At 45.5% G+C, this 27,969-nt stretch overlaps 2 protein-coding genes across 2 annotated transcripts; one reads left to right on the top strand and one right to left on the bottom strand.

The window, feature by feature from the left end:
• On the top strand, nucleotides 1-11,337 carry LOC118788517 (zinc finger protein 710-like). Its single transcript, XM_036544535.1, has 5 exons — nucleotides 1-45; nucleotides 3,005-4,603; nucleotides 6,140-6,331; nucleotides 6,892-7,066; nucleotides 8,477-11,337. The coding sequence occupies exons 1-5, from the start codon at nucleotides 1-3 to the stop codon at nucleotides 8,653-8,655; spliced, it is 2,190 nt and encodes a 729-aa protein (XP_036400428.1). The 3' UTR covers nucleotides 8,656-11,337.
• LOC118788518 (isocitrate dehydrogenase [NADP], mitochondrial-like) lies at nucleotides 11,338-27,928 on the bottom strand. The gene is made up of 11 exons (XM_036544536.1): nucleotides 27,657-27,928; nucleotides 17,364-17,455; nucleotides 15,712-15,877; nucleotides 15,446-15,606; nucleotides 15,198-15,341; nucleotides 14,565-14,701; nucleotides 13,924-14,075; nucleotides 13,344-13,456; nucleotides 12,848-12,945; nucleotides 12,331-12,423; nucleotides 11,338-11,842 (listed from the first exon to the last, which is right to left on the bottom strand). The coding sequence occupies exons 1-11, from the start codon at nucleotides 27,772-27,774 to the stop codon at nucleotides 11,758-11,760; spliced, it is 1,359 nt and encodes a 452-aa protein (XP_036400429.1). The 5' UTR covers nucleotides 27,775-27,928; the 3' UTR covers nucleotides 11,338-11,757.
• Between the last annotated feature and the right edge of the window lie 41 nt (nucleotides 27,929-27,969).

Below are 27,969 nucleotides of genomic sequence, written 5' to 3'. Positions count from 1 at the left end.
ATGAGATCCCTGAAACACCTAAAGCCGCACACCAGGAGCAATGTGGTGAGTTCTCAGGTTTGAGTCGGACCGCATTTACTCTGCTGTTTTCCGGGGCAATCTTGCTGCATATAGGCTTTAATAGGTCAACAGCCTCATTCTCTTTTTTTGTTTGGTTTTGTTTTTTTTTGTTTTGTTGTTGGTGTTTTTTTTTTGGTAGTGCAGAATACAATGTGAACCTCTCCTAATGATTAGAGTTTAGCTGCACTATTCTCATGCACTCTTCCTCCCTCTCTCTCTCATTTAATTTATTATTTTTATTTTCCTGAGCCCAACTATGTATTTTTTTTACTCTGTCTATATCATTCTCAATCCTATCTCTCTTTTTGATCTCTTTTTTTGCTTTCATGTAATGTCTTTCTGTCTTTCATTTTGTCTGCCTTTCATTTTGTGGCTGTTTTTCTCTCTCTCTTCCCCTCCCTCCTCCCCTCCTCTCTCTCTTTCTCTCTCTCTCTCTCTCTCTCTCTCTCTGTCTCTCTCTCTCTCTCTCTCTCTCTCTGTTCCCCCTCCCTCCTCCCCTCCTCTCTCTCTTTCTCTCTCTCTCTCTGTCTCTCTCTCTCTCTCTCTCTGTTCCCCCTCCCTCCTCCCCATCTCTCTCTCGCTTTCTCTCTCTCTCTCTCTCTCTCTCTCTCTCTCCCCCCTCCCTCCCCCTGGTCTCTCTTGCTCTCTCTCCTCTCTCTCTCTCTCTCTCTCTCTGTCCCCTCCCTCTCCCTTCTCTCTCACTCACATGCTCACTCACTCAATCTCTCTCTCTCCCTCCTCCCCCTCTCTCTCCTCTCTCTCCAATCACTCTCTCTCTCTCCTCTCTGCCTGCTCTCTCCTATCTCTGTCTTTCCCTTACACACTCTCTCCATCTCCCCTCTTTCCTACTACCTTAAAATCAGTAATTATAAATTATGTGGCATATCAGGGCATCTAGGTTCTTTCTCTCTCCCTCCCTCTCTCTCTCTCTTCCCTCTACTCCTGTGTGTAACTCTGAATCAGACTGGAGCAGTGAACGGGTGCTGCTTCCTGTGCTGCTTCACTGTCACTCGTGTCACTTTTAGACTCGGGGCTCTCTCACAAATTTACCCATCAGGCTTTGCATATGGGCCAAGCTTCGGGCTTGAAAGAGGTGTGTGCTCTGGATCGTAAGCCATGACTCTATAAACTGGTTCTGCTGTGGTAGGTAGTGCTTTAGCCCTGATCACACAGCATCACGTGTCACAATAATAATAAAATATGTAAACGGCTTGCGCTGAAATGAATAGAGCCGTTTACTCTAGAGTGACAGCCATAAACATAACCTTGAACAGCATATATATTTGGGGTCCCTCTCAGAGTTATTGTTTAGAACAGTGTTCCGACAGTAAAGTATGTCATACTTACCAGCGCCCTTTTTAATGAAAAGCTGGAGCAGAGGCTGTGACAGAGTTCAATTACTAAAAAGATGTTGATGTACAGGTGTGTAAATGGTGAAAAAAGTGCTCCAAAGTTGCTTCTGGCAAGCTATAGATGGTTATTGTAACAGTTTATCCTTCAGAGTATTGGGCATTAAGGGGACATAAATGAAGATGAGTAGCTTTGTTATATTGGTGGGTGAGGCTGCACAAGGCATTAGTATTGAGCTGTACAGTGCTCACTTGCTGTTATACTGTTTACTGGAGTGTAGGGCATGAGACCTCTGGGACACAGACTTAGAAGTCAGTAGGTCGCAGGTTTAGTGGGGTGTTTTTTAACCTCAGTTGCTTCAGTTAACATCTAGCTGCAGAAATAGAAAAGTAAGTGTTTCAGTGTCTGTGTTGTTGGAACAACTGTCTTGTGTTGAACTGTCTGCCCTGAACCCAGAAGGCTGTTGGTTGGATCCCCAGTCACTGTCCATATCAAAGACTGTCTATACAAAAAGCCTCCGTGCTTGGTACTTTAAAAGACACATTAAAAGTGATGGATTGTGGGTAGTTGTCCTGTAATGGGCCGGTGTCCTGACCAGGGAGGTGTACTTGTCCACCAAGCACATTCGCCCCACAGAAATCGGGGCTCGCTCTGTACAGGTGTGGAAGTGGACATAAAATACAAGCTATGTACGTTACCCGCCCTGTGTGAGGGCATCTGTTCAAGTCATGTGACCATGGTTTGCTCACAATCTGACAACCAGTCAGGTTTTGTACCATGCTGTTCGGTGCATCATACTTTTAAACAGTCTGGTTTGAGGGATTGGTGCTTACTGTGGTATTCCTGCTGCACGAAGCTGGTGCACAGTGGCGTTGCATCCTCTGTCGTGACAATGGTGCTGCTGGCCTGTGAGGTCACCCGGGGCTGCGCCGCATGCAGCAGGAAGCACCAGAGACCGTCTGGAGCGGCAGGGCTTCCTGGTCAGGCTCGGACCCCTTTTGAGTTAACCGTGTGAGGAAGGACGCGCCGCACGTACCGAGATCTGTTTAATCTTTCGTCACTCGCGCGTGTGCTTTCTCTGGAGGAGTACAGCCAGACCGTGAGTCCCTCCGGTCACTGTGAGGGAACCTGCGTGTTTCTGAAATGTCGTTAAACTGCTCGACGTCCTGTTTAGGAGAGGTCTGTACTACCGCTTTCTCCCTTCCTATTTATGCAGTAAAGGAAGTGCTGAGAGACTGGCGACTCGGAGACAAAAAGAAACAAACAGCTCGCTCCCGCTGGCGCCTGCCGCTTAAAAGAGATGATATCCGTTTTATTTCTAATTCAAAGTAATTCTGTTTCCGCGGGCTGCTTCGGGTGGTTTTTGCAGAGGTGCGACGCTGTCACCGATCTACAGTGTAAGAGACGCTAGAGTGATTTACAGCCCAGATTACATTCTCGGGGACTCAAGGCACTTGTTTCAAAACGTTTTGATCAGCCTGTTGCATTTCTGCTCTGACGAACTATAGTGGAGTGAAAGCGGGTGCGTGTGCCAGGCGGTCGCCCCGCTGTGTCCTGACTCCCTCTTTCTCTCTCGATCTCCCTGTCCTTGCAGGTGGAGGAGAGCGGGCGCCTGGTTAGATGTTACTCTAAGGTGATGGATCGGCAGGTGGACGCGGGCACGCAGACGGACCCCGTCGTGGTTCTGTCTCTGGCCCAGGCCGCCGTGTTGGGCCTCATTTCCCAGAACGAGGTCTTTGGCGCCACCATCGCGCCGAACGGCTTCTACACTGGAGAGGCCAAGGAGTGCCCCCCTGCCCCCGCGGGGGACATGGAGTACGAGTACGCTGACCAGCTCATCGGCGCCAACGGGGATTACCTGGAGGAGCCGGCGGAGGACGGGGGAGGGCTGCCCCAGGCCATGCCCCCCGGTAGGGAGAGGCGGGGACCGGGGGCGGCCAGCTGTGAGGGCGGAGCCGAAGATCCCGCTGACGGCTTTTCGGAAGCAGGGGTGGAGGTGAAAGGGGAGGGCCAGGAGCTCGCCCTGCTGCCCCCCTGCATTCACATGCTCAACAACCTCATCCCGAGAGAGGGGGTGCAGCTGGTGGACCCCACCACTTACAGGGTAGCCCCGAAGGAGGAGCAGCAGCCCAACAACTGCTGCCCCGACTGCGAGAGGGAGGTGAGGAGCCGGCAGACGGACACACAGCCGGGGGCCGAGCAGTGCCCCCCAGGGGTCGGAGAGGAGGAGGGGGGGCCGCAGGTGCTGGAGCAGCAGGGGGAGCCGGAGGGACAGGAAGAGGAAGGGGAGGAGAACGAGGAGGCGGGGGAGGAGGAGGAGGACAGCGAGAGGCCCCTCACGTCCGGCGAGGAGGACGACGGCGCCGAGATGAGCCGCTACTTCGAGTCCAGCGAGGTGGGCTACGAGTCCGGCGAGATGGGCGTCCCCGGCGACTTTGAGGAGAACGGCCAGGGCCTGATGTGGCCGGAGCCGGCGGACGGCGGCGGCGAGGGCCAGCCGGGCCGGCGCGTGCAGATCGACCGGCTGGACATCAACGTGCAGATCGACGAGTCGTACTGTGTGGACGTGGGGGAGGGGCTGCGGCGCTGGAAGTGCCGCATGTGCGAGAAGTCCTACACCTCCAAATACAACCTGGTCACCCACATCTTGGGCCACAACGGCATCAAGCCGCACGAGTGTCCGCACTGCGGCAAGCTCTTCAAGCAGCCCAGCCACCTGCAGACCCACTTGCTCACCCACCAGGGCACGCGGCCCCACAAGTGCACCGTCTGCAAGAAGGCCTTCACGCAGACCAGCCACCTGAAGCGGCACATGCTGCAGCACACCGACGTCAAGCCCTACAGCTGCCGCTTCTGCCGCCGCGGCTTCGCCTACCCCAGCGAGCTGCGCGCCCACGAGACCAAGCACGAGAGCGGCCGCTGCCACGTCTGCCCGCAGTGCGGCATGGAGCTGCCCAGCCTGGCCCACCTCAAGCGGCACCAGACCAGCCACCAGGGCCCCACCACCTACCAGTGCTCCGAGTGCAACAAGTCCTTCGCCTACCGCAGCCAGCTGCAGAACCACCTGATGAAGCACCAGAACGTGCGGCCCTTCGTCTGCGCCGAGTGCGGCATGGAGTTCGTCCAGATCCACCACCTCAAGCAGCACGCTCTCACTCACAAGGTACTGACTCAGCAGGCCGTCACACACAAGGTACTGAAACCACACGCGCTTGTGTTACACCCCACCCCACCCCATCACACCCCTACCCCCCCTTGCTTGCTTGTTTGTGGCCCTCTTCACTGTTGAAGCCCCTGTCTGACAATGCGGGAGGTTTAATAAGCCTGCACAAGGGAACTTTGTCCTTAAGACTGCTGCCTCTCACAGACAAAGCTGAGTTTCAGTTCAATGTGACCACTCAGTGCCTCCCTCATTTCCTCTTCTCTCCTCGTGCGCCGGACACAGTGGTCTGTGCTTTATGCTGTTAAGTCTAACGTCCCCCAGACACTGCCAATAATGAAACCTCACGGCCAGGCAGCCTGTGCCGTTGTATGATTATTCACAGGTGATGATGGCTCAGTTTACAGCCGCATTCAAAAAAATGTTTGCAAAGTCAACAGCCTTTCGTTCGGTTATTATAACGCCACTGTGAGGGGCTGGCTGAAATGTGAGCAGCTTTGTGCAAGGGTTTTGTGCAAGCTGGCCTCTTTGTAGAGAATGGCAGTGTCAGTGTGGCTGGTAATCGTGTTGTAGCGCCCCCTGGTGATAGATGTTGAAAACCTCTCCAGAGCAGGCACTGGGTGGAGCTGAAGTGAGAGGCAGTCAGAAATGGCTGCAATACCAGGAACAGCAGATTAGCACACCTGCTTACCTGGCAGCGGAGTTCAGTTACAGCCCTATTTGATTGTTTGTGTGCGTGTATGCAAGTGTGTGTTTGTGTGTGTCTTCTGTGTGTCTTCTGTGTTATTGAACACCATATTACTCTCTATTGCAACCTGAATTGCATGCATTTCATTTCCATGTAATTCCACTATTGTTGGAAAATATGGAGTTATTCTACAAGTCAAACCTAATTTATTAAAAAAAAAAACAGCTTGTTATACAGGTCATTCATTAATTATGTTATTAGCTTTATTAGCACACTGCCTTGATGTGTGGTTGGTATGTCATGCTTAACACTTTCCATAGGGTTCATTTCAGCATTTATTGACTGCATCCACAGAGCATACTACAGTTACTATTAGATATATACATATAGATATAGCTAATATTAGATATTAGATATAGCTATAGATTAGATCTCCTGTGGTAATGAATTAGGCCAGTTTTTGAGAAAATTACAGTCTTTCAATGCTGTTTTGATATGTGTTATTTGTAGTCAAAATGTGTTTTATGAACAAAATTAAGATAAAACATTTTTACATAAATGAAATATTAATATGGTAAAAATGGGTAGCAGTGTATTATAGTGGTAAGGAGCAGGACTTGTAACTGAAAGGTTGCCGGTTCGATTCCCTGCCTGGGCACTGCTGTTGTACCATTGGGCAAGGGACTTAACCCAGAATTGCTTCAGTAAATATCCAGCAGTATAAATGGGTAACATGTGGAAAAAAAAACCTACGTAAGTCGCTCTGGATAAGAACGTCTGCTAAATTCCAGTAATGTAATGTAGTGTAATATATTTGTCAGAGGTCCCAGCTAAACTTTCCTCCTACATTACGTTATTTTTCTCACTGTTTATTTTCTCAGGGAATGAAAGGATTCAGGTGTGACGTGTGCTCGCGGGAGTTCACCCTGTCAGCCAACCTGAAGCGGCACATGCTGATCCACGCCAGCGTGCGGCCCTACCAGTGTCACGTCTGTTTCAAAACCTTCGTCCAGAAGCAGACGCTCAAGACGCACATGATCGTCCACCTGCCCGTGAAGCCCTTCAAGTGCAAGGTGAGTGGGGGAGAGGGGTGGGAGGGGTCTTTAATGTACGGCCACTCATTCCTAAATTACTTCTTCATCGAGCTAATTTTGCTTTGTGAGACCTGAGTGTGCTGAAGTCTTAGAGATGAAAATCTTGCTGAAAGGTGACCCTGCCTTTTGGGACTTGAGTAGGCACATCTGTTGGCAAAACAAATTCAACCAATAATAAGCAGAACATGGAGTCTTACTGTGATGGCAACATAGTCCAGCTGGAGTTGGCTATATGTTTGCCTGGCTTTGGTGGTATGCAGAACTTCTCGAAACTGTACTAGCTAGCTATCTTGCTGAAAAAATGACAACTGCGCTTCCGGATTCAGTTCAAAACTACAGAAAATGTAGAATAACAATATCTGATAGCTCCTCCCTGATCTTCACTGTTCCCCCTTGGGTCAGGGACACAAGTTAGGCTACACAGCACTTCAGCCCAAATACCTTTTCCATACTATTTCCCTGGTTTTGGGTTCCGGCAATCAACGTTGTGCCAGTGTGACTGGATCTTAAGAAATCTGCTTCCTGCTTTGGCCCTACAGGTGTGCGGGAAGTCCTTCAACCGAATGTACAACCTCCTGGGCCACATGCACCTCCACGCCGGCAGCAAGCCCTTCAAGTGCCCTTACTGCTCCAGCAAGTTCAACCTGAAGGGAAACCTCAGCCGGCACATGAAGGTCAAGCACGGCATATCAGACACCTCCCCCGACGGACAAGGTGAGGGGCAGCATGACTGCAATCCCATAATGCACCGCTCTGTACCCAACAGGTGAATGCGTAGGATAGTCACCCTATTTTGGTTTGGCTGTGTCAAAAATTGAATAATTTGATTTGTCCCAGTGTGTTGCCTACCCATGATAGGATGAATTTTCTGAATCAAGGTCCAATCTCCACTAAATTCTGCACTTTTTAGCCTTTTCCCACCCAAGAGGCACATGTGACTGACAGTACATTAATAGTGTTGGTATCTGATGTTGTCAGGGTAGGTTAGTTCTCCATAACTCATACTCTTCCTGCATGTCAATTCCACCAAACTATGTCCTGTTTGCTTCACACTAAAATCATCAGCCACCCCTGTGCGTGGTTTGCAACGGATACCAGCCGACACATTGACAGAGGAAGCAGGACATGCCAAACACTCATTGAGATCATCACTTAATCTAAGATTCACTAATTCCGGTGTTATGAGCAGCCTACTCCAGAGTCTACCCACCTGTGCCTGTTGTTTTTTTACAATCTTTACTTTAAATAAATTAGCGTATCAGTCTCGCACTGCTGCCGCAGGATTTTGAATGAATCGGGGTGTACCGCGTGTGCGGCGTATCTGAGGGTGTCTTTGTGCCATCTGCCGGGAGTGCGGGGCGTGTAATCCGGCGCTTCGCCGCGCTGTTCTGTATCTGCAGTGTGGTGGAGATGAAGCGAGCCTGTCAGTACGGGTGGAGAGAGCGGGGGACTGCGCGCGGTGATAACAGCGGCAAGGGGGGGGGGGGGGGGGCTGGAGCCGGGGAGCTATTTTAAGACTTCAGCCAACTATGAGCCACATATATACACGTTCATATTCATTTTCTGGATAATCAGGCGATAAATCATAGATCAAATGCTTGAATATTCAGGTCAATGCCAACAGCAGACATGACATGCTCAATTTTTTTACCACCATTTTATGATTGTTTTCTTTTCTGAGGAAACCTTTGATACCTTTCAGTCTATGCCTGGCCAGGGTCATGACCCTGGTTCTAGTGAGCTTGCAGCAGCTTCATATCGGTGCTGAAGCAGCACAGTGTCCATATCGCACGGTTCTTGTTTAGGCCGACAGAAGAGTGTGCAGTATAGGTAGTGGTTCAGGAGCGTGTCTGTTAATGTTAAGTTTACCACTTCAGTTCCTGTGGGGCTCTGCTGCTGTATGCTTAAGCAGGGCACTTAACCCAGATTGCTTTAGTACGTGTCCAGCTGTGTAGATGGATGACATGTAAACTATGATTCTCACTCTGGATATGGGTGTCTGCTAAGCAAATAAATCATGTAGATCACATAATGTAACTACATGGTTCCAGTGCAGCTGGTGTGTTGAGTGACAGGGAACTAAAATGTGTGCATGCACGTATATGTCCGTTTTTCCCTCTGTAGATGCACTCCCTGAAATCGAAGGCCAGGAGGACTTCGAGGAGGAGAACTTCGACTTCTCAGCACAGGAGAACCTTGCCGGTAACAATGCACAAGAAATGGCAAAACTGTCCGAGGGAGCCATGCAGGAAATGGACTACTACTCCTTTGGCAAGGAGGCCGAACGCTACAACACTGCATAAGCTGGTGGCAGACTGAAATGAACCAATAGGGAGGAATGAACTAAACATAAAAATGCCAGTACTGGCTGCTGCGGGCACTGTATGGGTTGCAAGGCCCTAATACCACATGAACTAATCTGTTCTGATGGACATCCCTGCAGGGAGAAGAGTGTTTAAAGGAAGCCATTTTGGCTCAGTTTTCTGTTGGGAGTGTAGTGGGAGCAAGAAATTGGTGATTTGGGTGATGATGGTCCTCTGACCTTGACCAGTGAAGTTTGCCTGAAGTTTCACTGCAGCTTGAAGAAGTCCAAAGTCAGAATATTTCATCAGATATGCTGTATAATATGTAAATTACTTGCCTCCACATTTGAAAGACTGGTTTTGTAGCATCGTGTAAGTCATAGAACAAATTACACAACATATCAAACTAGAGATTTTGGTCCGACTTCTCTCACTTCAGTTATTTAATGTGCCGGCATAGCTGTTGGCACAGTCAGAGAAATTGCTGAAGAGAGGTTGTTTCTTGTGAAAATATGACATTTCAGGGTCATGTTCTGTCAACTAATCACTGATAAAAACCCACAATCTGCTCTGAGGAAGAAGCTGTGGGACAGGAACTGTCGAGAAAACTTTTTTTTTCACCTCATTGAAATGTGAAATAAGTGTACAGAAGGGGAACCAATAATCTCTCTACATCTTAAGCTTGATGCAAATCGCATTGTCCTATCTTTAAAAAAAAAAACCCGCAGTTGAGGTGACCCACCCTTAGATTAGACTGATTATAATGACCTCATAGTCTGTCCAGCAGATGGAGAAGTGTAGGATATTTGCTTCTCCATCTGGGAAGGGTTGCACTGTTTTGATGTGGTCCTCTCCACCATAAATGAGATATTCAAGATTCAGCCTTGGGGTGCTGCTTGCCTGTGAGAGGATGACCTTTCTGAGCCATGATCCAATCACGATGACTACGTCTCGCCCATTTCTGCCTATCCCTGCTCTTCCCCGGAGCCACGTGTGATTGACATGATGACGGCCAGTCATACTTGTGTGAAATGTTAGCACGGAATGCGGAAGGCCAAATGTTAACAGCGTGACCCTTTCCAGACAGAGGTATCTTTGAAGCATTAGCGGAGCAGGCTAATCACCTACTGTACACCAGAAAAGCTAAGTTCAACCGAGGACATTCAAGGGTACAAACCTGCACCCTGCAAACAACAGTAGCTAGCACACAAACCTGACTGTTCGCCTTGCATTTAAGACTATACAGTGGGTTTAAGGTGTTTACCTGTACAGGACTGCAAACCTATCTTTCTCCTGTGTTTGAATGAAACTGATAGGGGACACTTTTGTTGTAGAAAAGAGATACTGAAGCGATTAATTGCTGAAACTACTGAAAAGTACCGCTAGAAAGTGCAGAGAAGTTCCTGCAGGAACATTTGGGGGATGAGGCCTAATTAAAGTAGGATGACTCTAGATTATTTCTGACAGGTGTAGGAGCAGAGATGTTGAATAGCACTCATTTCATTTGGAAAGCACTCTTTCAGTGATCATTATATAACCATGTTAGAATGGAGTGAGGCTTTGTGTGTGTGTGTGTGTTTATTTTTTGTGAACAGTACATACTTCAAAAAAATTCTTGAGATTAGAGACTTTTTTCCTGATTTGTAGCTGTCCAAAAAAAAAACACTTGAAGGGATTTATTAGACTAAAAAGTGATGTTCGAATTTACATTTTTATGAGTACTTCAGTTCATGGTAAATACTGTTCGTTGTTGTAATGTTTCTCAGCACAACCAGTTCCCAGCACAAGTTTAAAAAAAATCCTCTAGACAGTTTTCCATGCCTTTGGAAGTGTGCTCGCTAATTGAACACAATGCTGTGAGAGAGGTTCTGCCACCTGTTGTACCTCAGCGATCTCAGGGCCCAGCTGATTGTACTGTTCCATCCTATGGCCTCTGTGGACCAAAGATTCTGACTACTACTGTAACCACAACACCAAAACCTGCGGCTGAGGTGCGAACGCATCTTAGGCCTGTACATTACTGACAAACCCGCCCCCTATGCCTTGCCCCCCTTTTTTGCATCAGAAAAATTTTATGAGGGAAAAACAAATCTTGTCCTAAAGGGCAGACTCTGTGAACACTCAGCCATCTATAGGAACAGGAGTTTTGCTGCAGTGACAGGGGCCTCTGACAATTCACACAATTCGACATCAGTTTACTTTTCCATTTTCTGGCCCTCAGAGGGGGGCTGAAATGTCATGGTCTGTGAAAATGTCTTGACCCCAACACGTTTTTTGTCTGTTGCTGCGTCAATGCAAACTGGCAAGAACACTATCCACCCTTGCGGGTGTGGTCTCACGGACACGCATCTTGTTGCAAGCTGAGGTGAGGCAAACTGCCATTTCCCAGCTTTCGATACAGCCACAGTGGTAGAGAAACTGTCCTTTAGCTTTATGCACTTACAGTGCCCCTGTATATGTGTGGTCTTTTTGGTGGGAAAACAAAATTGCTTGGAAATAAGCGGGGGAAAAAAAAAAAAAAAAAAAAAAAAATTTGTGAATTCGCCCCTCTCCTAACCGTCAGTTTGAGTGACGGAGCACCGGTTCTGTGGCTCATCGGTGTGAACATACTGTGGACATGATGACATGTAAATGTGTACCTGACAATACTGTAAATAATAAATTTATTTACCTTAAAAAAAATCACTTGATTATTTTATTCAACTTTGTTGTTACACAGAAACAACCCTCTTCTACATCAGCTGGAGTGTACAACATGGGGATTGGATGGAGAGGATAAAACAAATTAGGAAGATTTATTAGCCATCTCTTCCCTGAAATGGCTCTTCAAGTTGCTGTTGGTGGAATTAAATTACACACGGTTCTGGAGATGAGTACTTCATATTACAAAAATAGAACCATGGGAACAGAATGAGGCAGAGGGACAGAAACAACAGTACAAATGCAATGACTACATGGTACGCACATACTTCTATATTAGAAAAGGTGGTACTCTCTTTCCCTTCAGGCAGGACAAGTGCATGTGATGACCTTTTTTTTTTTTAAGTTAAGAATGAGGTACAAAAACAAAAGTACGCCGTCATTGCTGGGCCCTCATTTGCCTCATTTTCCGAGGGCTTTGTCCAGGTTCTTCTTGATGGCGTCCAGGAAGTCAGTCGTGTTGACGTAGTGTTCATTCAGCTTGCAGCTGCAACACAACAGGATCAAAGTGCGAGTCAGAGCAAGCTTCTGAACACCTGCATGGAGAACTGTCGTAAGAGGCATCTCTGAACACTGAGGGTAGACGTTAAGGATTTAAACTGTGCTGCTTAGACTAGATTTGATCCCTTATTTGCACAACCATCCGCTCAGGTTGTGCTGACTTTGGGCTTTAGGCAAGGAGGACTTTAAGGATTTCTTTTTTTTGTTATTTTTTTCCCCTGGCTGTTTATTCATATGCATGTGCTTATGTGTTGCCCAAACAAGCGTCAATAATGACAAATACCACCACAGATGTCTAAAAATGAAAAGGGTGTTTAAAGAAGCCTCCCACAGCCACAATAATGGTATAATTCTAAGTATATATAATTATATAATATGATACAGGGTTTTGGTAATATAAATAGATGGGACAGGTACATGCTTGTTTGATCAGGGCTGTCTGTGTTTGCATAGAGTGCGTGCTGAGGAACTCACTTGGCGAGGCCGTGGATGCAGCCCGCGAGGTCCTTGGTCATAATGCCACTCTCCACCGTCTCCACACACACTCTCTCCAGAGTCTGGGAGAACCTGTAGGTCAACAGCAGAAACAGGGCTCAGCACTGGCCATTGATTCTGCACACAAACACACACACGCAGACATGCACGCATTGTCTGACACTGCTTCTAAACATAGAAATAGCCATTTAACAGTGCGATCACATCTACTCTGAGTCACCCTTTTACTAAGTCTTACTGTAATGCGCTTTTTTGCCCTGTACTAAAAGTAGCAAATTGAAGCAAGAGCTCTCCCACACTTAATATCAGCAAATGCCAAACTCAGTATTCAGAAAAAAAGTAACACCTGTACACATTTGTTTCTCATATTAAAAGACACAAAGTTCACAGTCAGTAGTTCACACTCAGCTGTAACTGTGGCTAGAAAGCCTGAGTGACTCCAAGGAAAGGCTCAATTAACGATGCAGAGGTCTGAGATGCGTGACAGGGGGGTTACTTGATCAAGTCAGGGTTTCCATCGAGTTTCCCACGGTGTTCCAGCCCCCGGGTCCAGGCAAAGATGCTGGCGATGGGGTTGGTGCTTGTTGGCCGCCCCTTAGAAAGCAGAGTGAGGGAGGCAATCAAATTACTCACACTGGTCCACAACACACTGACCTCCGACCCGTAATTCAGCATGAACTACTCATCCGCTAGAGAGTACCATATAATACACATCACAAAATGCAAACATGGGCTGGGCCATTTCTCACAACGTGGAACAATATATCATTTCCTCACTAGATGGCACTGCACACACACAAAAGAAAAGCAAGGTAGGAAACCTGATTTTCCCTTTAAAATCTCTTTTTATAGAACAGATTAGGAAAATGTGACTTTTCCCCTCACTGCTTTTTTTTTTTAAATCAGATTTGGTTGCGATTTGAACCTGAAGGCTTATCTCAGGCAGTCTGCATGGGTGCATTTAGGAGGCCTGCGTCAGGTGTGTCACTGACCTTCTGGTGCTCGCGGTAGTGCCTGGTGACGGTGCCGTGGGCCGCCTCTGCCTCGATAGTCTTTCCATCGGGACATACCAGAACAGAGGTCATCAGCCCCAAGGACCCGAAACCTGGGAAGAGAAGTGACCCCATCCCCCACCATCAACAAAAAGAAACTCACCTCCAACCAACACACTAACACACACACACACACACACACACACACACACACCAGCCACTAACATACAATCACACTCTCTGTTCTAAACAGTGTTACGTTTTTACAAAGAAGCTGTACTTGTAAACAGAAGACATCAGGTTCAGTTCCCACAGGGGGACTGCTGTGGTTTTCTTGAACAAAGCATGTGCGTTCTATTCTGTAAATAACCTGCTGTGTAAATGGATGTGTAAAAATGTACACTATGCAACTTGACCTTCATGAAAGGCATCTGCAAAACAATTAAATAAATCAGCAATGGGATGGTCTTGCAATTTAAAGTCATTTCACCTCCTACCAAAGATTAGTGGAGCTCAAAATATTTGTGTAACGCACAAAAAAAAGGAAAACGGCTAAAAGGCACGATGCTCAGCTGCTTACCCTGGGCCAGAATATCAGACTGGACGTCTCCGTCGTAGTTCTTGCACGCCCAAACGAAAGCACCGGAGGACTTCAGCACCTGGGCCACCATGTCATCGATGAGCCGGTGCTCATACCAGATCTTGAGCTTGTCAAACTCAGGCTTGTAGTTCCTGCAGACAGCATAGGGCAAACACAAGCATAAGAGATGCACTTCCTGATCACAAAGACACCAAAGTCAATTTGAAAAATATGTGTAATATATACTTTATGTGTGTATGTATACATATTCCATAATTTCAATTACTTGAAATATGAGTCAGGTATGTTTTCCAAAGGAAACTCTCTCATAATATTGGGGGACACATAAAATGATCCTCTAAAAAACTCTAAAAAAACAAAAAGCAACAAACGACAAAAACCTGAAAATTGATTCCAAAATGATTGGCTAGACACAGCTAAACACCCCCATTTAAATGATGTGTGCTTGGCATGTCCAACCAAACACTTTCCCAGAGTTTAAATTTCAAACACTGTCCTCTTAACAGAGAACTCAAAATGTATGTCTGAGTGCAATCAGGAACATGTTAATAGTAAAATCAAGTGATGACCTTTGGTACCTCTTAACTGCAGAGGGAGAGATTTGGGCTGGGAACCCTTACTTCTCAAAGATGTCCTGGAAGATGTCCTTGAAGCGGCCGTCGTAGGCCTTCAGGATGGTGTTCTTGGTGCTCATGTAAAGAGGCCACTTCTTCTGGATGGCGTACTGGAAGCAGCTGTGGGCGAACCCTGTGATGGACTTGGCAAACGAGGAGAGCGCGCACACAAATACACACGATCATTACAACAGCGCCTTCCTCTCAGGAAGAGACAATAAAGCTGCTCTGCGTAAGAGATCGTATCAGTGGGGAAAGGGTTAAGGTGTCATGGCTAAGGGCTCAGACGGTTTCCTCCCCAAGGGCTGCTTTATACTTTCGTTTCTGGTCACCGGGGTCAAAGTCCCCACAAGCTAATAGTTTTTGATGTTGTGAATTCAAACAAGCCCTACTGATGACAAGATAGTGGCCGCAGGGGTGGATTTGTTTACATTATCACTGATTGTGGTTTTTTTTTTTTTTTTTTTTTTTTTTTATAAATAGAGTAAAAGCTACGCCAATGAAAATAATCATTTTGAGACCCGCAAGTCTCCTAAGTTCCCACTACACTGAGTAATTTATGATATCATAACTTACATGTTTTTACACCTTACTCTCAGGAGCAGTGCACACCTGATCAGGTAAAGACGCTGCACTCACCTCATCGGTGTTGTACATGCCCATGCCGCAGCCCCCGCCAGGGAAGTCGTACACCTCCCACTCCTTCCCTGTGCTTCCATCCGCGGGGATGAACGAAATCTTGAATTTCCCTGGCTGGTTCACCACAAAGTCTGTTGCTCTGTACTGTGCAAGGAAGCAGCACGCATCCATATTGAACATATGGCATTCTCATTCAAGGGCTGTGGAGCAAGAAGAAAACAGAAATCGCACACATGGGAAGAACTTACCTGGTCACCGAATGCATGTCTGCCAATCGTGATGGGCTGCGTCCAGCCAGGAACAAGACGGGGAATGTTCTTGCAGATGATTGGCTCACGGAAGACGGTGCCACCCAGGATGTTCCTGATAGTTCCGTTGGGGCTCTTCCACATCTTCTTCAGCTTGAATTCTGGGAGGAAAACAGAAGAGGGGTCACCGTGAATGCACAACCGCTTCCTGGGGTCTCCAGCTACTTCCTGTCCCCATCTGAGCCAAGAAGTGTGCCGGCAGGTACCTTCCACCCTGGCCTCGTCAGGAGTGATGGTGGCGCATTTAACAGCGACGCTGTACTTCTTGGTGGCTAAGGCAGAGTCGATGGTAACCTGGTCATCCGTCTGGTCACGGTACGGAAGGCCAAGGTCGAAGTACTTCAGTTCCACATCGACATTGGTGAGGATAAGCTGAACAACAGCCAAAAATTGTGATTAGTTTTCTTCTAATGCAGGAAAATGTTACGCAGGAATTTAACTTCCCTTTCCTCCTCCACCACACATTTGCTTTAGAACAGATATAAGAAGCTAACTAAAACATTCAATGAAACTGCAGTATCAGCCAGCCTTTGATATTCAGCCAGCATTATCCAAAACTAAATTCAACACCTAAGGCTATTAAATTTCTTCAAAAACATCTGAATTTTGAAATCTGAATCTGAAATTAGTACATAACGACCCCTAGGACTGTTTTGCTTTGTTTTGGACTGTTTTGCTTTGCAGCACAATAACTCTTCTTAGATGTGTAGCTGTATCAGGCCTGAAAATATAAGTTTTCTGAAGAGTAGAAAAGCATTACAAAAATTAACCCTTGGGGGAAGTGTCAGCTTAGTGACTGCTTCAAGCATGGTTGGAAAAACAGAGCATTTATGAATCAAACCATTTTCCTCCTTTCACTTTCACACAGAGCAATCACAGCTGTCATCACAGTAAAGGGGAAAAAATTGGTTTTGCACTCTGTTGCAATGAATGACAGGAGAATAACTCATTAGTGTGAGTTAGGCTATGACATCAGTGAATGAATAATGGAATTACTGCCATCACTGCCAAGAAGCCATTATTTTTAAACTGCACTTTGTTTTGGCATTGGAACCTGGCAAAATGGCATTGTGGGGGAGACTGGGAATGCAAGAGAAGAGACCTCACAGAGCTGGGACAATTCACTTCTGAGCGGTCAGAAACCAAAAGGCCGTGCTCAGACTTTATTCAGTGTGTCAGGCCAGAGCCTCGCGGATCACAAAGGAACAGAGGGGGAGCCAGAGCTTTCAAATGGCCCATTGGGCTTGTTCTGACTTGTAGGAGCATCACAGCAGCTAGAGTCAGTCAGTCCAGTCAAGACGGACCCATCTGCTCAACCACATGGTGAATCCGCAAGCAGATAAAACCACAGAGGCCTGGCACTCCCCACACTCCCCAAATCAAACGAAAGCTCCCACGCATGTCTGACCTTCTCCCTACGGACGTCGATCACAGCCACGTGTTTTGGTTTGTTTGCTGGGATCGATGCTGCAGATACAGTGGGATAAGTGAGTACATGGAAACCATGATTTCAAGATCAGTGATTCTCTGTAGACATGGCTTCCGCACAACAGTGATTCGAATAAAAAATTTAATTAAAAAAAAAAAAAGACACCCATCACTCCACAGTCCACTTCTCCCTCAATCGCTGCAAACAAAAGCAAATACACCCCTTACAAATACTTTCTGGTGAAGGTGTAGAACATTGGCATAGACATATGTTCAGTTCAGAGCTGTTGTATTCTTATGCAGGGTACATTATCTGAACATATTCCTGAAATGTAAGATGTGGAAAGTCACTCTGGGAAACGACTTCTGCTGAAAGAATGTCACTGTGTCATGTAACAATAAACCACTGCCTGTCTCGCTGCAACAGTACCTTCTCTTTGATGAACTCCCAGATGATGCGGGTCATCTCATCCCCATCCATCTCCACCACTGGCTGGGCCACCTTGATGCGCTTGTCAGCATCTGTGGGGCAAAGCAAAAAAGAAACAGCAGTCACCAGTGGCTCTCTTTACACGCAGTTCAACATCAAAACCGGTACCATCAAGCTTGCGGGCTCCATTCCAAGGCAGTGCAGCTCAACAAGGTTCTGTACTGAGCTTGAAATACTTAAATACAGTAAATACTGAAGTTAGTCTTTGAGAAAATAGAAATGGAAGCTGAACCTGAGGGGGCAGTTTCACCCGTACTAGGTTCAGGCTACTTTGCTATCACAGTGGGGTGTCGGTCAGGACACAGGAGTCAGGTTCCGGGTTCAGGTGTTTATTGGGGATTTTGAACGGATGGATACAAGGGTTTGTGGTGCATGGGTGTGTGTGTGGTCCCTTAGGCACAGACGCACACAACAACAGCACACTGTTTGGTCCCCAAAGGCTTGGTCTCCCCAGTTCTTCACCCCCCAGATATTGTTGTGGTACTGAGGTGGGGGAGGTCACTGCCACCTTTATCTTGTCCCGTATCCCCGGCCCTATTGAGGCCCTGATTGGTGGCCAAAGGATACGGGCAGGTCCGAGGGCAAATGGTGACCTGGGGGCCGTCCTTGGGGGTGCGCCTGTGCCTCGAGTTACCGGTGGGGGGCCTGCTGATAAGGGGAGCAGCAGGACCGGTTTGGCCAGGTTTCAACTGAGTCGTAAACAAGTGCCTGTGAGAGGTGGGGGTGGTGCGCAAACAAAGACAAAGACAAAGACAGAGACAGAAACATGTGGCCCTTTTCCACAGAAGCACAGGTATAAACAAGTGCATATACAAAATCCAGTACACAGAAATTAAGTACATGGCTTTTTTTTTTTTATTTGTAGAGACTGGATGTAAGTGATATTCAAGGCTCAGGACAGTTCTAAACTCACCTCTGAATGACAATGCCACTTTAAAGCCAGAAACAAGTGCTTCTAAACTTAGGCTGCTAACAACAATAGCATTAGGGACGGGGCCAATGAGAGAGCTCCTGAAAGTTCCGTCCCTGAACAGAGAGCGAACCAGGCCTCCAGACGGGACAGGAGTGAAGAGAGAGATGCTAAAAAAAGACTGGGTGACAGGAGGGCTAATTTTCCAGCTCGATTCACACTCGCACAGAAGGATGAGGACTGGGCTGAAAAGCTGCTACACCTCTTCTCACATAATTACACCACGCAGCCTGTGTGGAGCGTCTCCTTTACATTACATTATTTATGTAGCAGATATCTTTATCCCGAGCGACCTACATTGGTTATTTTAGCTTTTTTTAAAATCATATTTATACAGCTGGGTAATTACTGAAGCAGTTCAGGTTTACTGCCTTCCTCAGTGGCACAACAACAGTGCCAGATCTCAGAATTAAACACGCAAGCTTTGGGCCATACCCATTGCTATTTAATGTTGAAAAGCAAGCTATGTGTAGATAAAATAGGTATAAAGCCTATATTTTTATAAGATATAACCGATGTTGCTAACTAAGTATATGGCCATTACAACACTGGCATGTTCAACTAAACATGCTCCCAAGGTTTAATTTTCTAACAGAACTATCCAAGGTGCCTTTCATGCAGTCCAGCACATTAAGGGCGTTTCCCCATTTTCAATACTGATGCCATGTTTATGAGGTTTACTGTAATATCTAAGCAGTCCTCTGAAGTGATACCATTCGTAATGGACAGCCAGTAAACTGAACTTTTCTGTGGACACTTAAATACTGACGTGAGGCTCTTAAGATTCACACTCATTTCCCCTTTACCTCTGCTGGAGGAATAATCACCAAATGCATTTAGAAGGCTACTTGAACACCTGCTCTTACTGAATTAACATGAAGCTTTTGAAGTAATTTGATTGGATTTAGAGGAGGTAGAAACAGCCAAATTTTCAGACAAATTGCTTAGCGTCAATGCACTGGTCTTGTCAATGTACTTCAGAAAAAAATGGCAAAAAAACAACGCAAAAATTAGTCAGAATGTGAAACAGAATAGGAAAATAATAATATACTGACAACGACAAAAAATATGACACTATGTGAGAGACGGAACACAGTGAGTTGAGTCAATTCCTTTCTAGAATACTCAAGTTGAGCCCCTCAGCGGCCCTCTCCTCCTGAGCCATTCCAAAACCCAGGAAAAACCCAGCCCTTCACTGCACTGTATTCATAGAGAACTGAATCCCTCCCCTCCAGCATTCCTGAGCTGTCCCCTCAGTTCAACATCAAGTTTCATTTTTCAGACAAACACTACATCACAGCAGAGAGCTACGCAGCCCCAGCAGTCCAAATAAACATCCCTTCCTCAAAACACATGGGGAAAAAAAAAAAGAGAAATACCATGAAGTCAAACTGGACACCACACTGTCATGCTAACGGAGTTATAACCTCCCATACTCAAGGGAGAGCCAAATTCCTACAGGTCTGCAGAGGACAACATTGTAGCTGTTACCAGATGCCTGACCCAGCGTAGCCTTGTTAACCCATGGGCTGTGAGGCCTGCGAGAACATCCAGTCACAGCCATGCTGTAATCTGAGGTAATTCATGCAGGAATGCTGAGAAAATCAAATGCACTGGGCGATTCACTCGCTCAATCACCATGGGATTGAAAAGTTGGTAACATGCAACACTCCTCCCTGCAGTGAGGCGTGGCGTGTGCCTAATTATCTCAGCTGAGCACACCGTTGTCACTGGTATTATGCAAGGCTGGATGTAGGAGGCAGGCCTACCACATGGCCGGGGAGAGACGCCAGAGCGGCTCTAAAGGTTATACACTCGCTCCATTCACCCAGGCAAACTGGCAGGCCACCAAGAGGACCTCTCTCCCACACAGCTTCCAGCATAGCTGGCTGTCATTCGCCCCCCGCTCACAGTAGAGTGTGTGTGTGTGTTTGGGGGGGGGGGGGGGGGGGGGGGGGGACCTGCAGCTCTGTGACTGTCAGCTCTGCCTGTCAGCTCAGGGATCCTCACTTATTTTGCCTGAACCTGCCATTGCTCCCAAGCACCTAAAAACGACTGGACCAGGAGTGACAGATCTGCAAGGGTCTTCCCATGAACCCACCCCGCCACTCTCACCTTACATGCAAAAACCAAACCCGGCCCACTAAAACAAATCCCCTCACGTCTGTGAAATGGGGATTATCCAAGCAGATCACCTTCTCATTACCAGCAATTTTTTCCTGTTGCTGTCATTACATCACTGCAGATCATGCAGAGATTATCTGCCAGCCATGTGGATGACTCCCGCATTCCAGTATACGAGGTCTTGCTGTTGTGCAGGCAGAGGAAGCTTCAGAGCGTGAAACAAACTCAAGTTTTCCGTGTGGTCCTAATGCCCTCTGGACTTGGTGATTTGGGGTTTTTTTGGCCTGGCAGGGCACCATCGGTGGTTGGTGTACGCAAAGGGGACACTGGATGTTTTTTCAAATGTGAGAAAAAAAACCTGATCTGATTACGACTGCTGGCTTGCTGCACTCCATCATTATGTGAATAGGAGACACTGTCATACTTTTGTCAGCGGACAGTGGTTTAGAGCTGTTGAGATCTCTATAATTCAACTCCATGGTCCCTAAAAGGAGCCAGGACCGATGGTCCGAGAGAAAACATTACCATTCTATTCAGGCTCTTGAAACAGATTAGAGGGACAAACTGTTTTTCAGGTAGCCGACCTCTAAATCACCCCCACCTCCATTATCATGTATGTAACCCATGAGCTCAATGGTGATTGACACTGGTGATCAAGTTCTGGCATGGATGTCAGGTTTTAGTTGGAGTCAATGGCTAACTTTTAATGGCACGATAGTGCACGAGGGTCAGTGATCCTATTCTATATGAGAAATTCATGTATAAATACCATATTATAAGACAAAGACTTATTATTAATGACTTATTTCAGAGCAGAGAATATGCAAATGTTCAGACTCGTGAATGTAACACTCTTCCTTCCAAAGTAAATCAGTATTTATAGGATTTATGTGCCCTTTTGTGAATCTGCCAAGTCTGCAGGGAGGATGAGGTCAACACTCTGCAAAAGAAGGTGGCAGTGAAGCAGCTTTTTCAGTCCTCCCAATCCAAAGTACAGGTCAAGGTCCCTCTCCATCCACTCAAGCACAGCTAACTACAGATCTAATGGTGACAGCAAGGGCAAAATGGTGAACAACACCTTTCAAGTTAAGCTGGATCAGACATCCATTTACCCCTTGCATTTCAAATACAGACTTAATCACATGCTCAAGTTTCAGCTTCTGTATAAAAAGCCCTGCAAATCTACCACAGCTCCAATCAAGGATAACTCAAAGTCACATATTGTCCTTTTGAATGGTGAATAGCATGTCTTTCTACTACAATGTTTACCTGTTACTTGAAAATTATATGGTCCACAGACTATAAGTTCCTGCTCTATGACTGGGAAAGTATTAATACTGTTTGCGCTTTTTAATAAGATTTTAGTAGACACCAGCTCACAACCAACCTTGGATGACTCCTGTTCAGTCCTCCTTAGCCTTTATATTCACACAGAATCATCTTAATTTAGAGGCTACACAAACATGACCATTTTAAGATATTCTCCCCACATCGATGAAAAAGTGAACAGGACTATTTGGCAGAATCTTTTTTTTTTGGTAAAAGAAATAACTGACATCCTCCCCACCCCACTCTCCTCACATTACATGTAAGGGGAAAAAAAAAACCATGATACCATTTAATCTTTGGAGCACTGGCTGCTTATCCAGCTGTACAGACACTAAAATGGAGAAACCCATAGAAATTCCCCACCCTGCTGTTCCAGATCTCTGCAGTAACCTCCTAAGCTCTTCACAGCTACCTGCATTCCCGGTGCATCATGGGAAATACTTCTTCAACTAGGCCGCGCTGAAACATAACATTACATTTAGACAGGTTTCGAAATGAACAGCGTGTATTCAGGGGGAAATAATTTGACAACAAAGAAGTGGGTGTAAGTCTTAGACTGTATTGATGTGAACTCACATTAACTTTCATTATGACCCGTTTTCAGTAACAGTAAGCTGCATTTTGCACATCATAAAAGGTGTATGAATCAGAAAGTGCAATACTACATCCACTGTAGTTATATGCATGTTTATGTATATGCATACATTTCAGGGACTGTCCTGGATATCTGAATGCTTGAGTACTCAAAATATACCAGATGCTGAAGCATTGATACAATATAAGACAATTATATAGGTAAAATGGTTGTTTCTGGGCTATCAATTTATCAATTTTATTTACAAGGACAATACTATGACAATACTATGATTCAACAAGATTTTTAGATGAGAGATGACGAGTCCGAGTTTTTTTTTGCCCTGTGGATTTTGCTTTGAACTGTGGCTTGGAACCTAACTAAAGATGTCCCATTTTATTGCCTGGTTGAATGTAACATTTTACAAATTTATTTTGCGTGGGAAGTAGCTTGGCGAGAGATGGACATTTTCCGGTAAAACATGTTTGTTGAACTTTCAGTTACTGTTTAATTTGGCTAGGTATGTTTAAACAATTAAGAAACTTCAGCAATGATAACTTACATGGCTACATGCTTGATATAAAAGAACAGATAATAAAGGTGTTCTTTAATCTTACATTAGACTGATTAGATCAGTTTATATGATGATTGAGCGTGAATAAATGAAGTTCAGTAACATAATGCATCACACCAACTTCATTAGTCTACTAGGTTGAAGTCTGTCTTTAGATTAACATGTATTCTGACAGAAATTGTTAAGTTGTTGTTTAGCCCCACCCCTACCCACACACACCCATACAGGCTGATACATGCAAGATAAGAATTAACATTCAAATGAGTTAAGATTTTTACTCAAGGTAATTATAACCTGTTCAGCAATCAGTCCATCTTGGCCAACAACCATATCCAAACACATTCTCTTAAGTACACAGAACATGGGATGTATAATTTATCCAAGGGCCTCACCTCCCAAACTTCAGAAAAGAGGGGCCGGGTACAATGTGACCTTAAGTACCTCAGCTGAAAACTCCAAATCATGTTGCAAACTAAAAGATTTACTTTACAGCTCGTCAACATAATACACTCCTCTCACAATGCAACTAAGTAATTACTGGAAGTACAAAACACCAGAGTTGGCAGCTTTAGTTTTTGATTCTCTTATCTTTCATTTAATAAAAGCTGAAATCAAGTTGTGACAGTGGGTTACATGCCATGAACAATTCCAAAACTTGAACTTACCAGTGAAAAAAAAAAATGCAATTGCGCAGCAAACATAACCTGTGGCATGTGCTTGATTTAAAGTGTTCAAGGACAACTCAGACAAAAGCCATTGTTTAGGTACAGCTATTTTGAAGGTCAGGGGTTTAGCACCCGTAGCGGGAGCGTGCCAACGGCCTGTTTACGCTGTAGACAAGACTCTCAATTTCCGCAGCATTGAGCTTTTTGAGGGGATATATGACCAGAATTGCAAATTTTACACTTCATTTACCTAAACATACAAATTAAAGCCTCGGCAACCAGCTGGTATTCTGGGTCTCTGACAACTTGCAGAGGGAAAATATGAACAGTGCTATACATGGGCTATGGGGGCTTGCACATGTACTAACAGGCCAGGGACAGCAGGTGTGTTACAAAAGAGAGAACCATGACAACTTGGTAAATGTGACACTCACAGACCACATGATCCTGCCTACAAAAATCCTGGTTATCCATTAAAAGGTTTAGCTTCATGTTAAAGCATGGCATGCTCTAAACCCTCACAATTCAAGGGCGACTTTTAGAAAAAAACCTTTACATGAGAGGTGCACTGCACAAAAACTGCACGTTGTATGGGCAGTTAGATGTCTGATCTTCAGGACAGAGCCACAGACATTGTCAAAAGCATTCTTTCATTTCCTAATCAAACCTCTGAAAAGGACAGGGGGAAAAATTTTTCAGGATTTGCTACCATGTCTACCAGCAGCTCCGGCTGGCAGAACATGCTGTGTAGTCAGAGCTTTAAACTAATAAGTGCAAAAGGTATAATTTTCTGGGCGGCTCAGTGCTCCAGGAATGAAATGTCTGGCAGTGACAGCTGACGTCTTGTGACGGGGATAAGAGGAGGAACTGCATTCTATCCTTATGCGTTGCCCACACCTGCACAAGATGGAACATCACCCCTGTCTTCATGTAATGCGAGTTTTAAATAACATCATGTGGGAAAAAGTACAACTTTCATTAGGCAATCATCAGGACACAGCTGCCAGACACAGAGGTCACAGTGACCCTGAGGGCTGAGTTCTGCACACAGAAGGGGAAGAGGCTTCACCAGACAGACACCAAACTTCCATTATTCATTACATAATTCTATGTGCAAACAGTTTGTTTGGAGAGGCCACATCTTAGGTCAAAACTGTCACTCCAGTGAAAGCACACCTATGTGGAACAGCGCTACTGAAACGTTGATTGTTATGAAGAGCACTTTCTGGATTACTCAGTGAAACTGAAAATTTAAGCATCAAGCGCCACCATTCACTGGACTGAGCGTTATCAACTGAACTGTTGCAGCTATGTGTGTTTAATGATTATTTCCACAACATCAGACAACTGTTGAAAGATTATTTGCTGACTTGCCAATCATCCTTGGCATTATTAATAACAGAATATAAAGACACCCTCCAAGAAGAATTGTGATATGCCAAATTACAAATTACATGAGACAGCTGTAACACACATGTGCAACATGCCTTAGTGACATTTTATACCACTCCCAGACTTGAGTGTGACCCCTCTGTCCTCTAGTGTTCTACACCTCACAGACTATGGTCACGGTTTTCCTGTGCCTGCAAAAATGCAATGAGTATACTGCTGTCACACTTTTAATCTGCTTAGAGGTCCTCCATTCCGGCAACCCTAAATCGTCCAAAGTTACGCAACAGTTATGTCCAAGGTGACTTTGAACTAGTAGGTAACTAGGGATATCGTTCTTACAGAGATTAAGAACACAGAGCACTTACTCTAACACAGCAGAAAGGGGGAAAATGTGTCCTTGGTATTACCCCTGTTTACATATTTGCTGTTCCACGGACAAATACAGCTGGTTTGACGCTGGAATCATGTATTCTAGTTTCATTCTCTTTTACCGATATCTTCTGTCCTTTGGATAATACTGTGCGATTAGTTGTCAAAACATACTATTTCTAGCGAATGAAAAAAATAATTTGCTGAATGGTGTGATGGCACCTTGCTGTTGACCTTGACGTAACAATTTAAAGGGAACACTTAGCCCCTCCTGTGAGGCTGTCGAAATCAAAAAGTTTGCGCGTCTTAGAATATAAAATCAAGCCTGTGTGAATCACTTTCCTGCAATGTAGAACACGCGATGTTACTGCTTTAGTTTAAAGTGCAGCTAGTGCTATAACAAGTGACTGCTTTATGACTTTTCGGCTGACATAACTTTGCTTAACGTTACTCCTGTATGCTCTCATCTGCGCCCTTTCCCACATGTCCACGACGTCAGAGGTATCGGTACCCCTGCTGTGAGTCCTTCAGATTACCCAGCGACCGACCTTCATGAAATGCAAACTGAACTCAACAGTTCACGGAACGTCCGGTTCAGGTGGTCACAAGGTTACGACATTCGAATCGGACACAACTGCGGTCATTAGTTTATCCACGACAAACCGGTTGCAGAGGTGTAAGGGGTGCAACAATCAAAAAATATTTCTAGGAAAAAAATCTCCGGAGACAGCACAGCTAACATCAGCCACAACAGGTTTCAATGTGTGTATATGTATACAGGCTGGCTAAATAAGAATACATAGCCACCCAAGTGCTTAGCTCAATAGATTCATTCCTGAATTCCGTGGCTGCTAGCTGACAATAACGTTAGCCATTTTGTTGTGTTTCCGTTAAAGTCTTTTGATGATAAACACCGGTTTTAAACTGGGTTTATATTTAAGTTACCAATTGACATAAATGTTTAGGATATTGCCGTAGCTAAACAGGTACGTCCAAAATTGTTTTGGTGGAACAGAATTCACTGTGCAATGGAAAACCGCCTTCTCACTTAATACCGGCATAAACTCTTATGAAAATGGTTAGCTGAAAATACAGGTAGCTTTAATGTATAGTTTAACAAGGCATAAAAACGTGCTACCAAGAGCAGGAATACAAATTTCGCTTCAACCAGCGTTGTCTCAGCATCGGCTGTGCTATGCGTGAGTGACCAATGCTGGGCACACGTTGGTCCAACGTGTCCTCTCTTAGCAAAAATCAGCTAGTCTACACATTCTCCTCTTAGCGACTGACACTAGCGAAGTAAAGCGGCTAGTAAAGGCAACTGGTCAGCCATTTATTGACCAAGCAACGTATTTTTTTAAAATAGGTAACTCAGTTGCAGAAAATGGCAGAGAATGGCTAAAATGATTGCATAATTGTAAACAACAGCGATACCCAGCTGGTTTGCTATCGCTGGAATTAAACCATGGAAAGCGGTTAGCCTTACCAAAAGCATAGCTAGCCAGCTATCCAACTTTCATGTGATTAGGTAGCGATTCGGTTCTGTACTGGCCAGCAATCAAAGCTAAATACAAGACAGAATTAACTAGTTTGTTTGTAAAGTTTATTCGCACAAATGTAGAATGAATTGTTAACTCTAATTGTGAATCAGTCCGTAAACAGTCCACCCAGCTAGGTAGCTAACTAGCTATCCAGCCACAGGATGCCACCGGTATCCTCCATTCATTGTCAGATGTTCTCCACGTCCTACGAAGCCGTCGTCGTGCAATAACGATATTCGTCCTCTTTCCCGTTTTAGAACCACTGTAGTCATCGTTAAACGGCCGACTACCCAAATAACCAACTGTGACTAAGTATTGTACCGCACTAATATCAATATTAAGTTAATTTGGGGTATCAATCTCAAACGCACAAAAAGCCACAACAAAGGGTTTCCCAACAGAAGCAATAAGAAGCTGCAGCAATCGAAAGAGCCAAATTTCTAGGTCAAACTGACGGCATCATCGGTCACACGGTTATGGTTTGGCTAGTTTCATCTCATCAGCAACATTTTCTAATGGAAAAAAAACGACAGTCGGAAAAAAGTAATTCATCCTGAATGGACTGGAAGTTAGCAAGCCTGATAATAAGCATTCCCATCTGTGGGCTACAATTCATTTTTGCGGGCTATAAATAAATGAACTTGTGCACCCAGTGCGGTAAATGAGAAAAGGCTTTGGCACAAGTCGAAACTCACAGTTCCGCTGTTGCAGCTTCTGGCAGGACACAGCAGCGGGTGCGAGCACGGCGGGGGATTTGGAAAGAACGGCGGCGGACCGCGACAGAGAACTGAGGACCTTCAGGTACCCAGCCATGTTTCACAGAAGTCACTCGCTGCTGCTGCTGCTAGCCGACCGCACTCCGCACGAAGAAGGGTCGATGTGATATGACGGGCAATGCAATATATCTAGAGCACCTCCCAGACAAAACACGTTCTGCCCCACGTCAGCGTCTAAATGGCAAAAGGCGGGGAGAGACAAGTTTCGCAGAACGGGGACTCGACGTTTTCC

The sequence above is a fragment of the Megalops cyprinoides genome, chromosome 13 (genome assembly GCF_013368585.1).
Source record: "Megalops cyprinoides isolate fMegCyp1 chromosome 13, fMegCyp1.pri, whole genome shotgun sequence".
Classification (NCBI taxonomy): Eukaryota; Metazoa; Chordata; class Actinopteri; order Elopiformes; family Megalopidae; genus Megalops; species Megalops cyprinoides.
The sequence above is the reverse complement of the archived record's forward strand: the minus strand, read 5'-3'. Positions and strand labels throughout refer to the sequence as shown.

Excerpts from the sequence above, each read along its gene's own strand:
- LOC118788517 (XM_036544535.1), top strand. The coding sequence starts at position 1 with ATGAGATCCCTGAAACACCTAAAGCCGCACACCAGGAGCAATGTG. Across the intron at positions 46-3,004 it reads CGCACACCAGGAGCAATGTG|GTGGAGGAGAGCGGGCGCCT; the intron begins GTGAGTTCTCAG and ends CTGTCCTTGCAG. Across the intron at positions 6,332-6,891 it reads TGAAGCCCTTCAAGTGCAAG|GTGTGCGGGAAGTCCTTCAA; the intron begins GTGAGTGGGGGA and ends TTGGCCCTACAG.
- LOC118788518 (XM_036544536.1), bottom strand. The coding sequence starts at position 27,774 with ATGGCTGGGTACCTGAAGGTCCTCAGTTCTCTGTCGCGGTCCGCCGCC. Across the intron at positions 15,342-15,445 it reads GACATGCATTCGGTGACCAG|TACAGAGCAACAGACTTTGT; the intron begins GTAAGTTCTTCC and ends TTCCTTGCACAG. Across the intron at positions 13,457-13,923 it reads GTCTGATATTCTGGCCCAGG|GTTTCGGGTCCTTGGGGCTG; the intron begins GTAAGCAGCTGA and ends TTCTCTTCCCAG.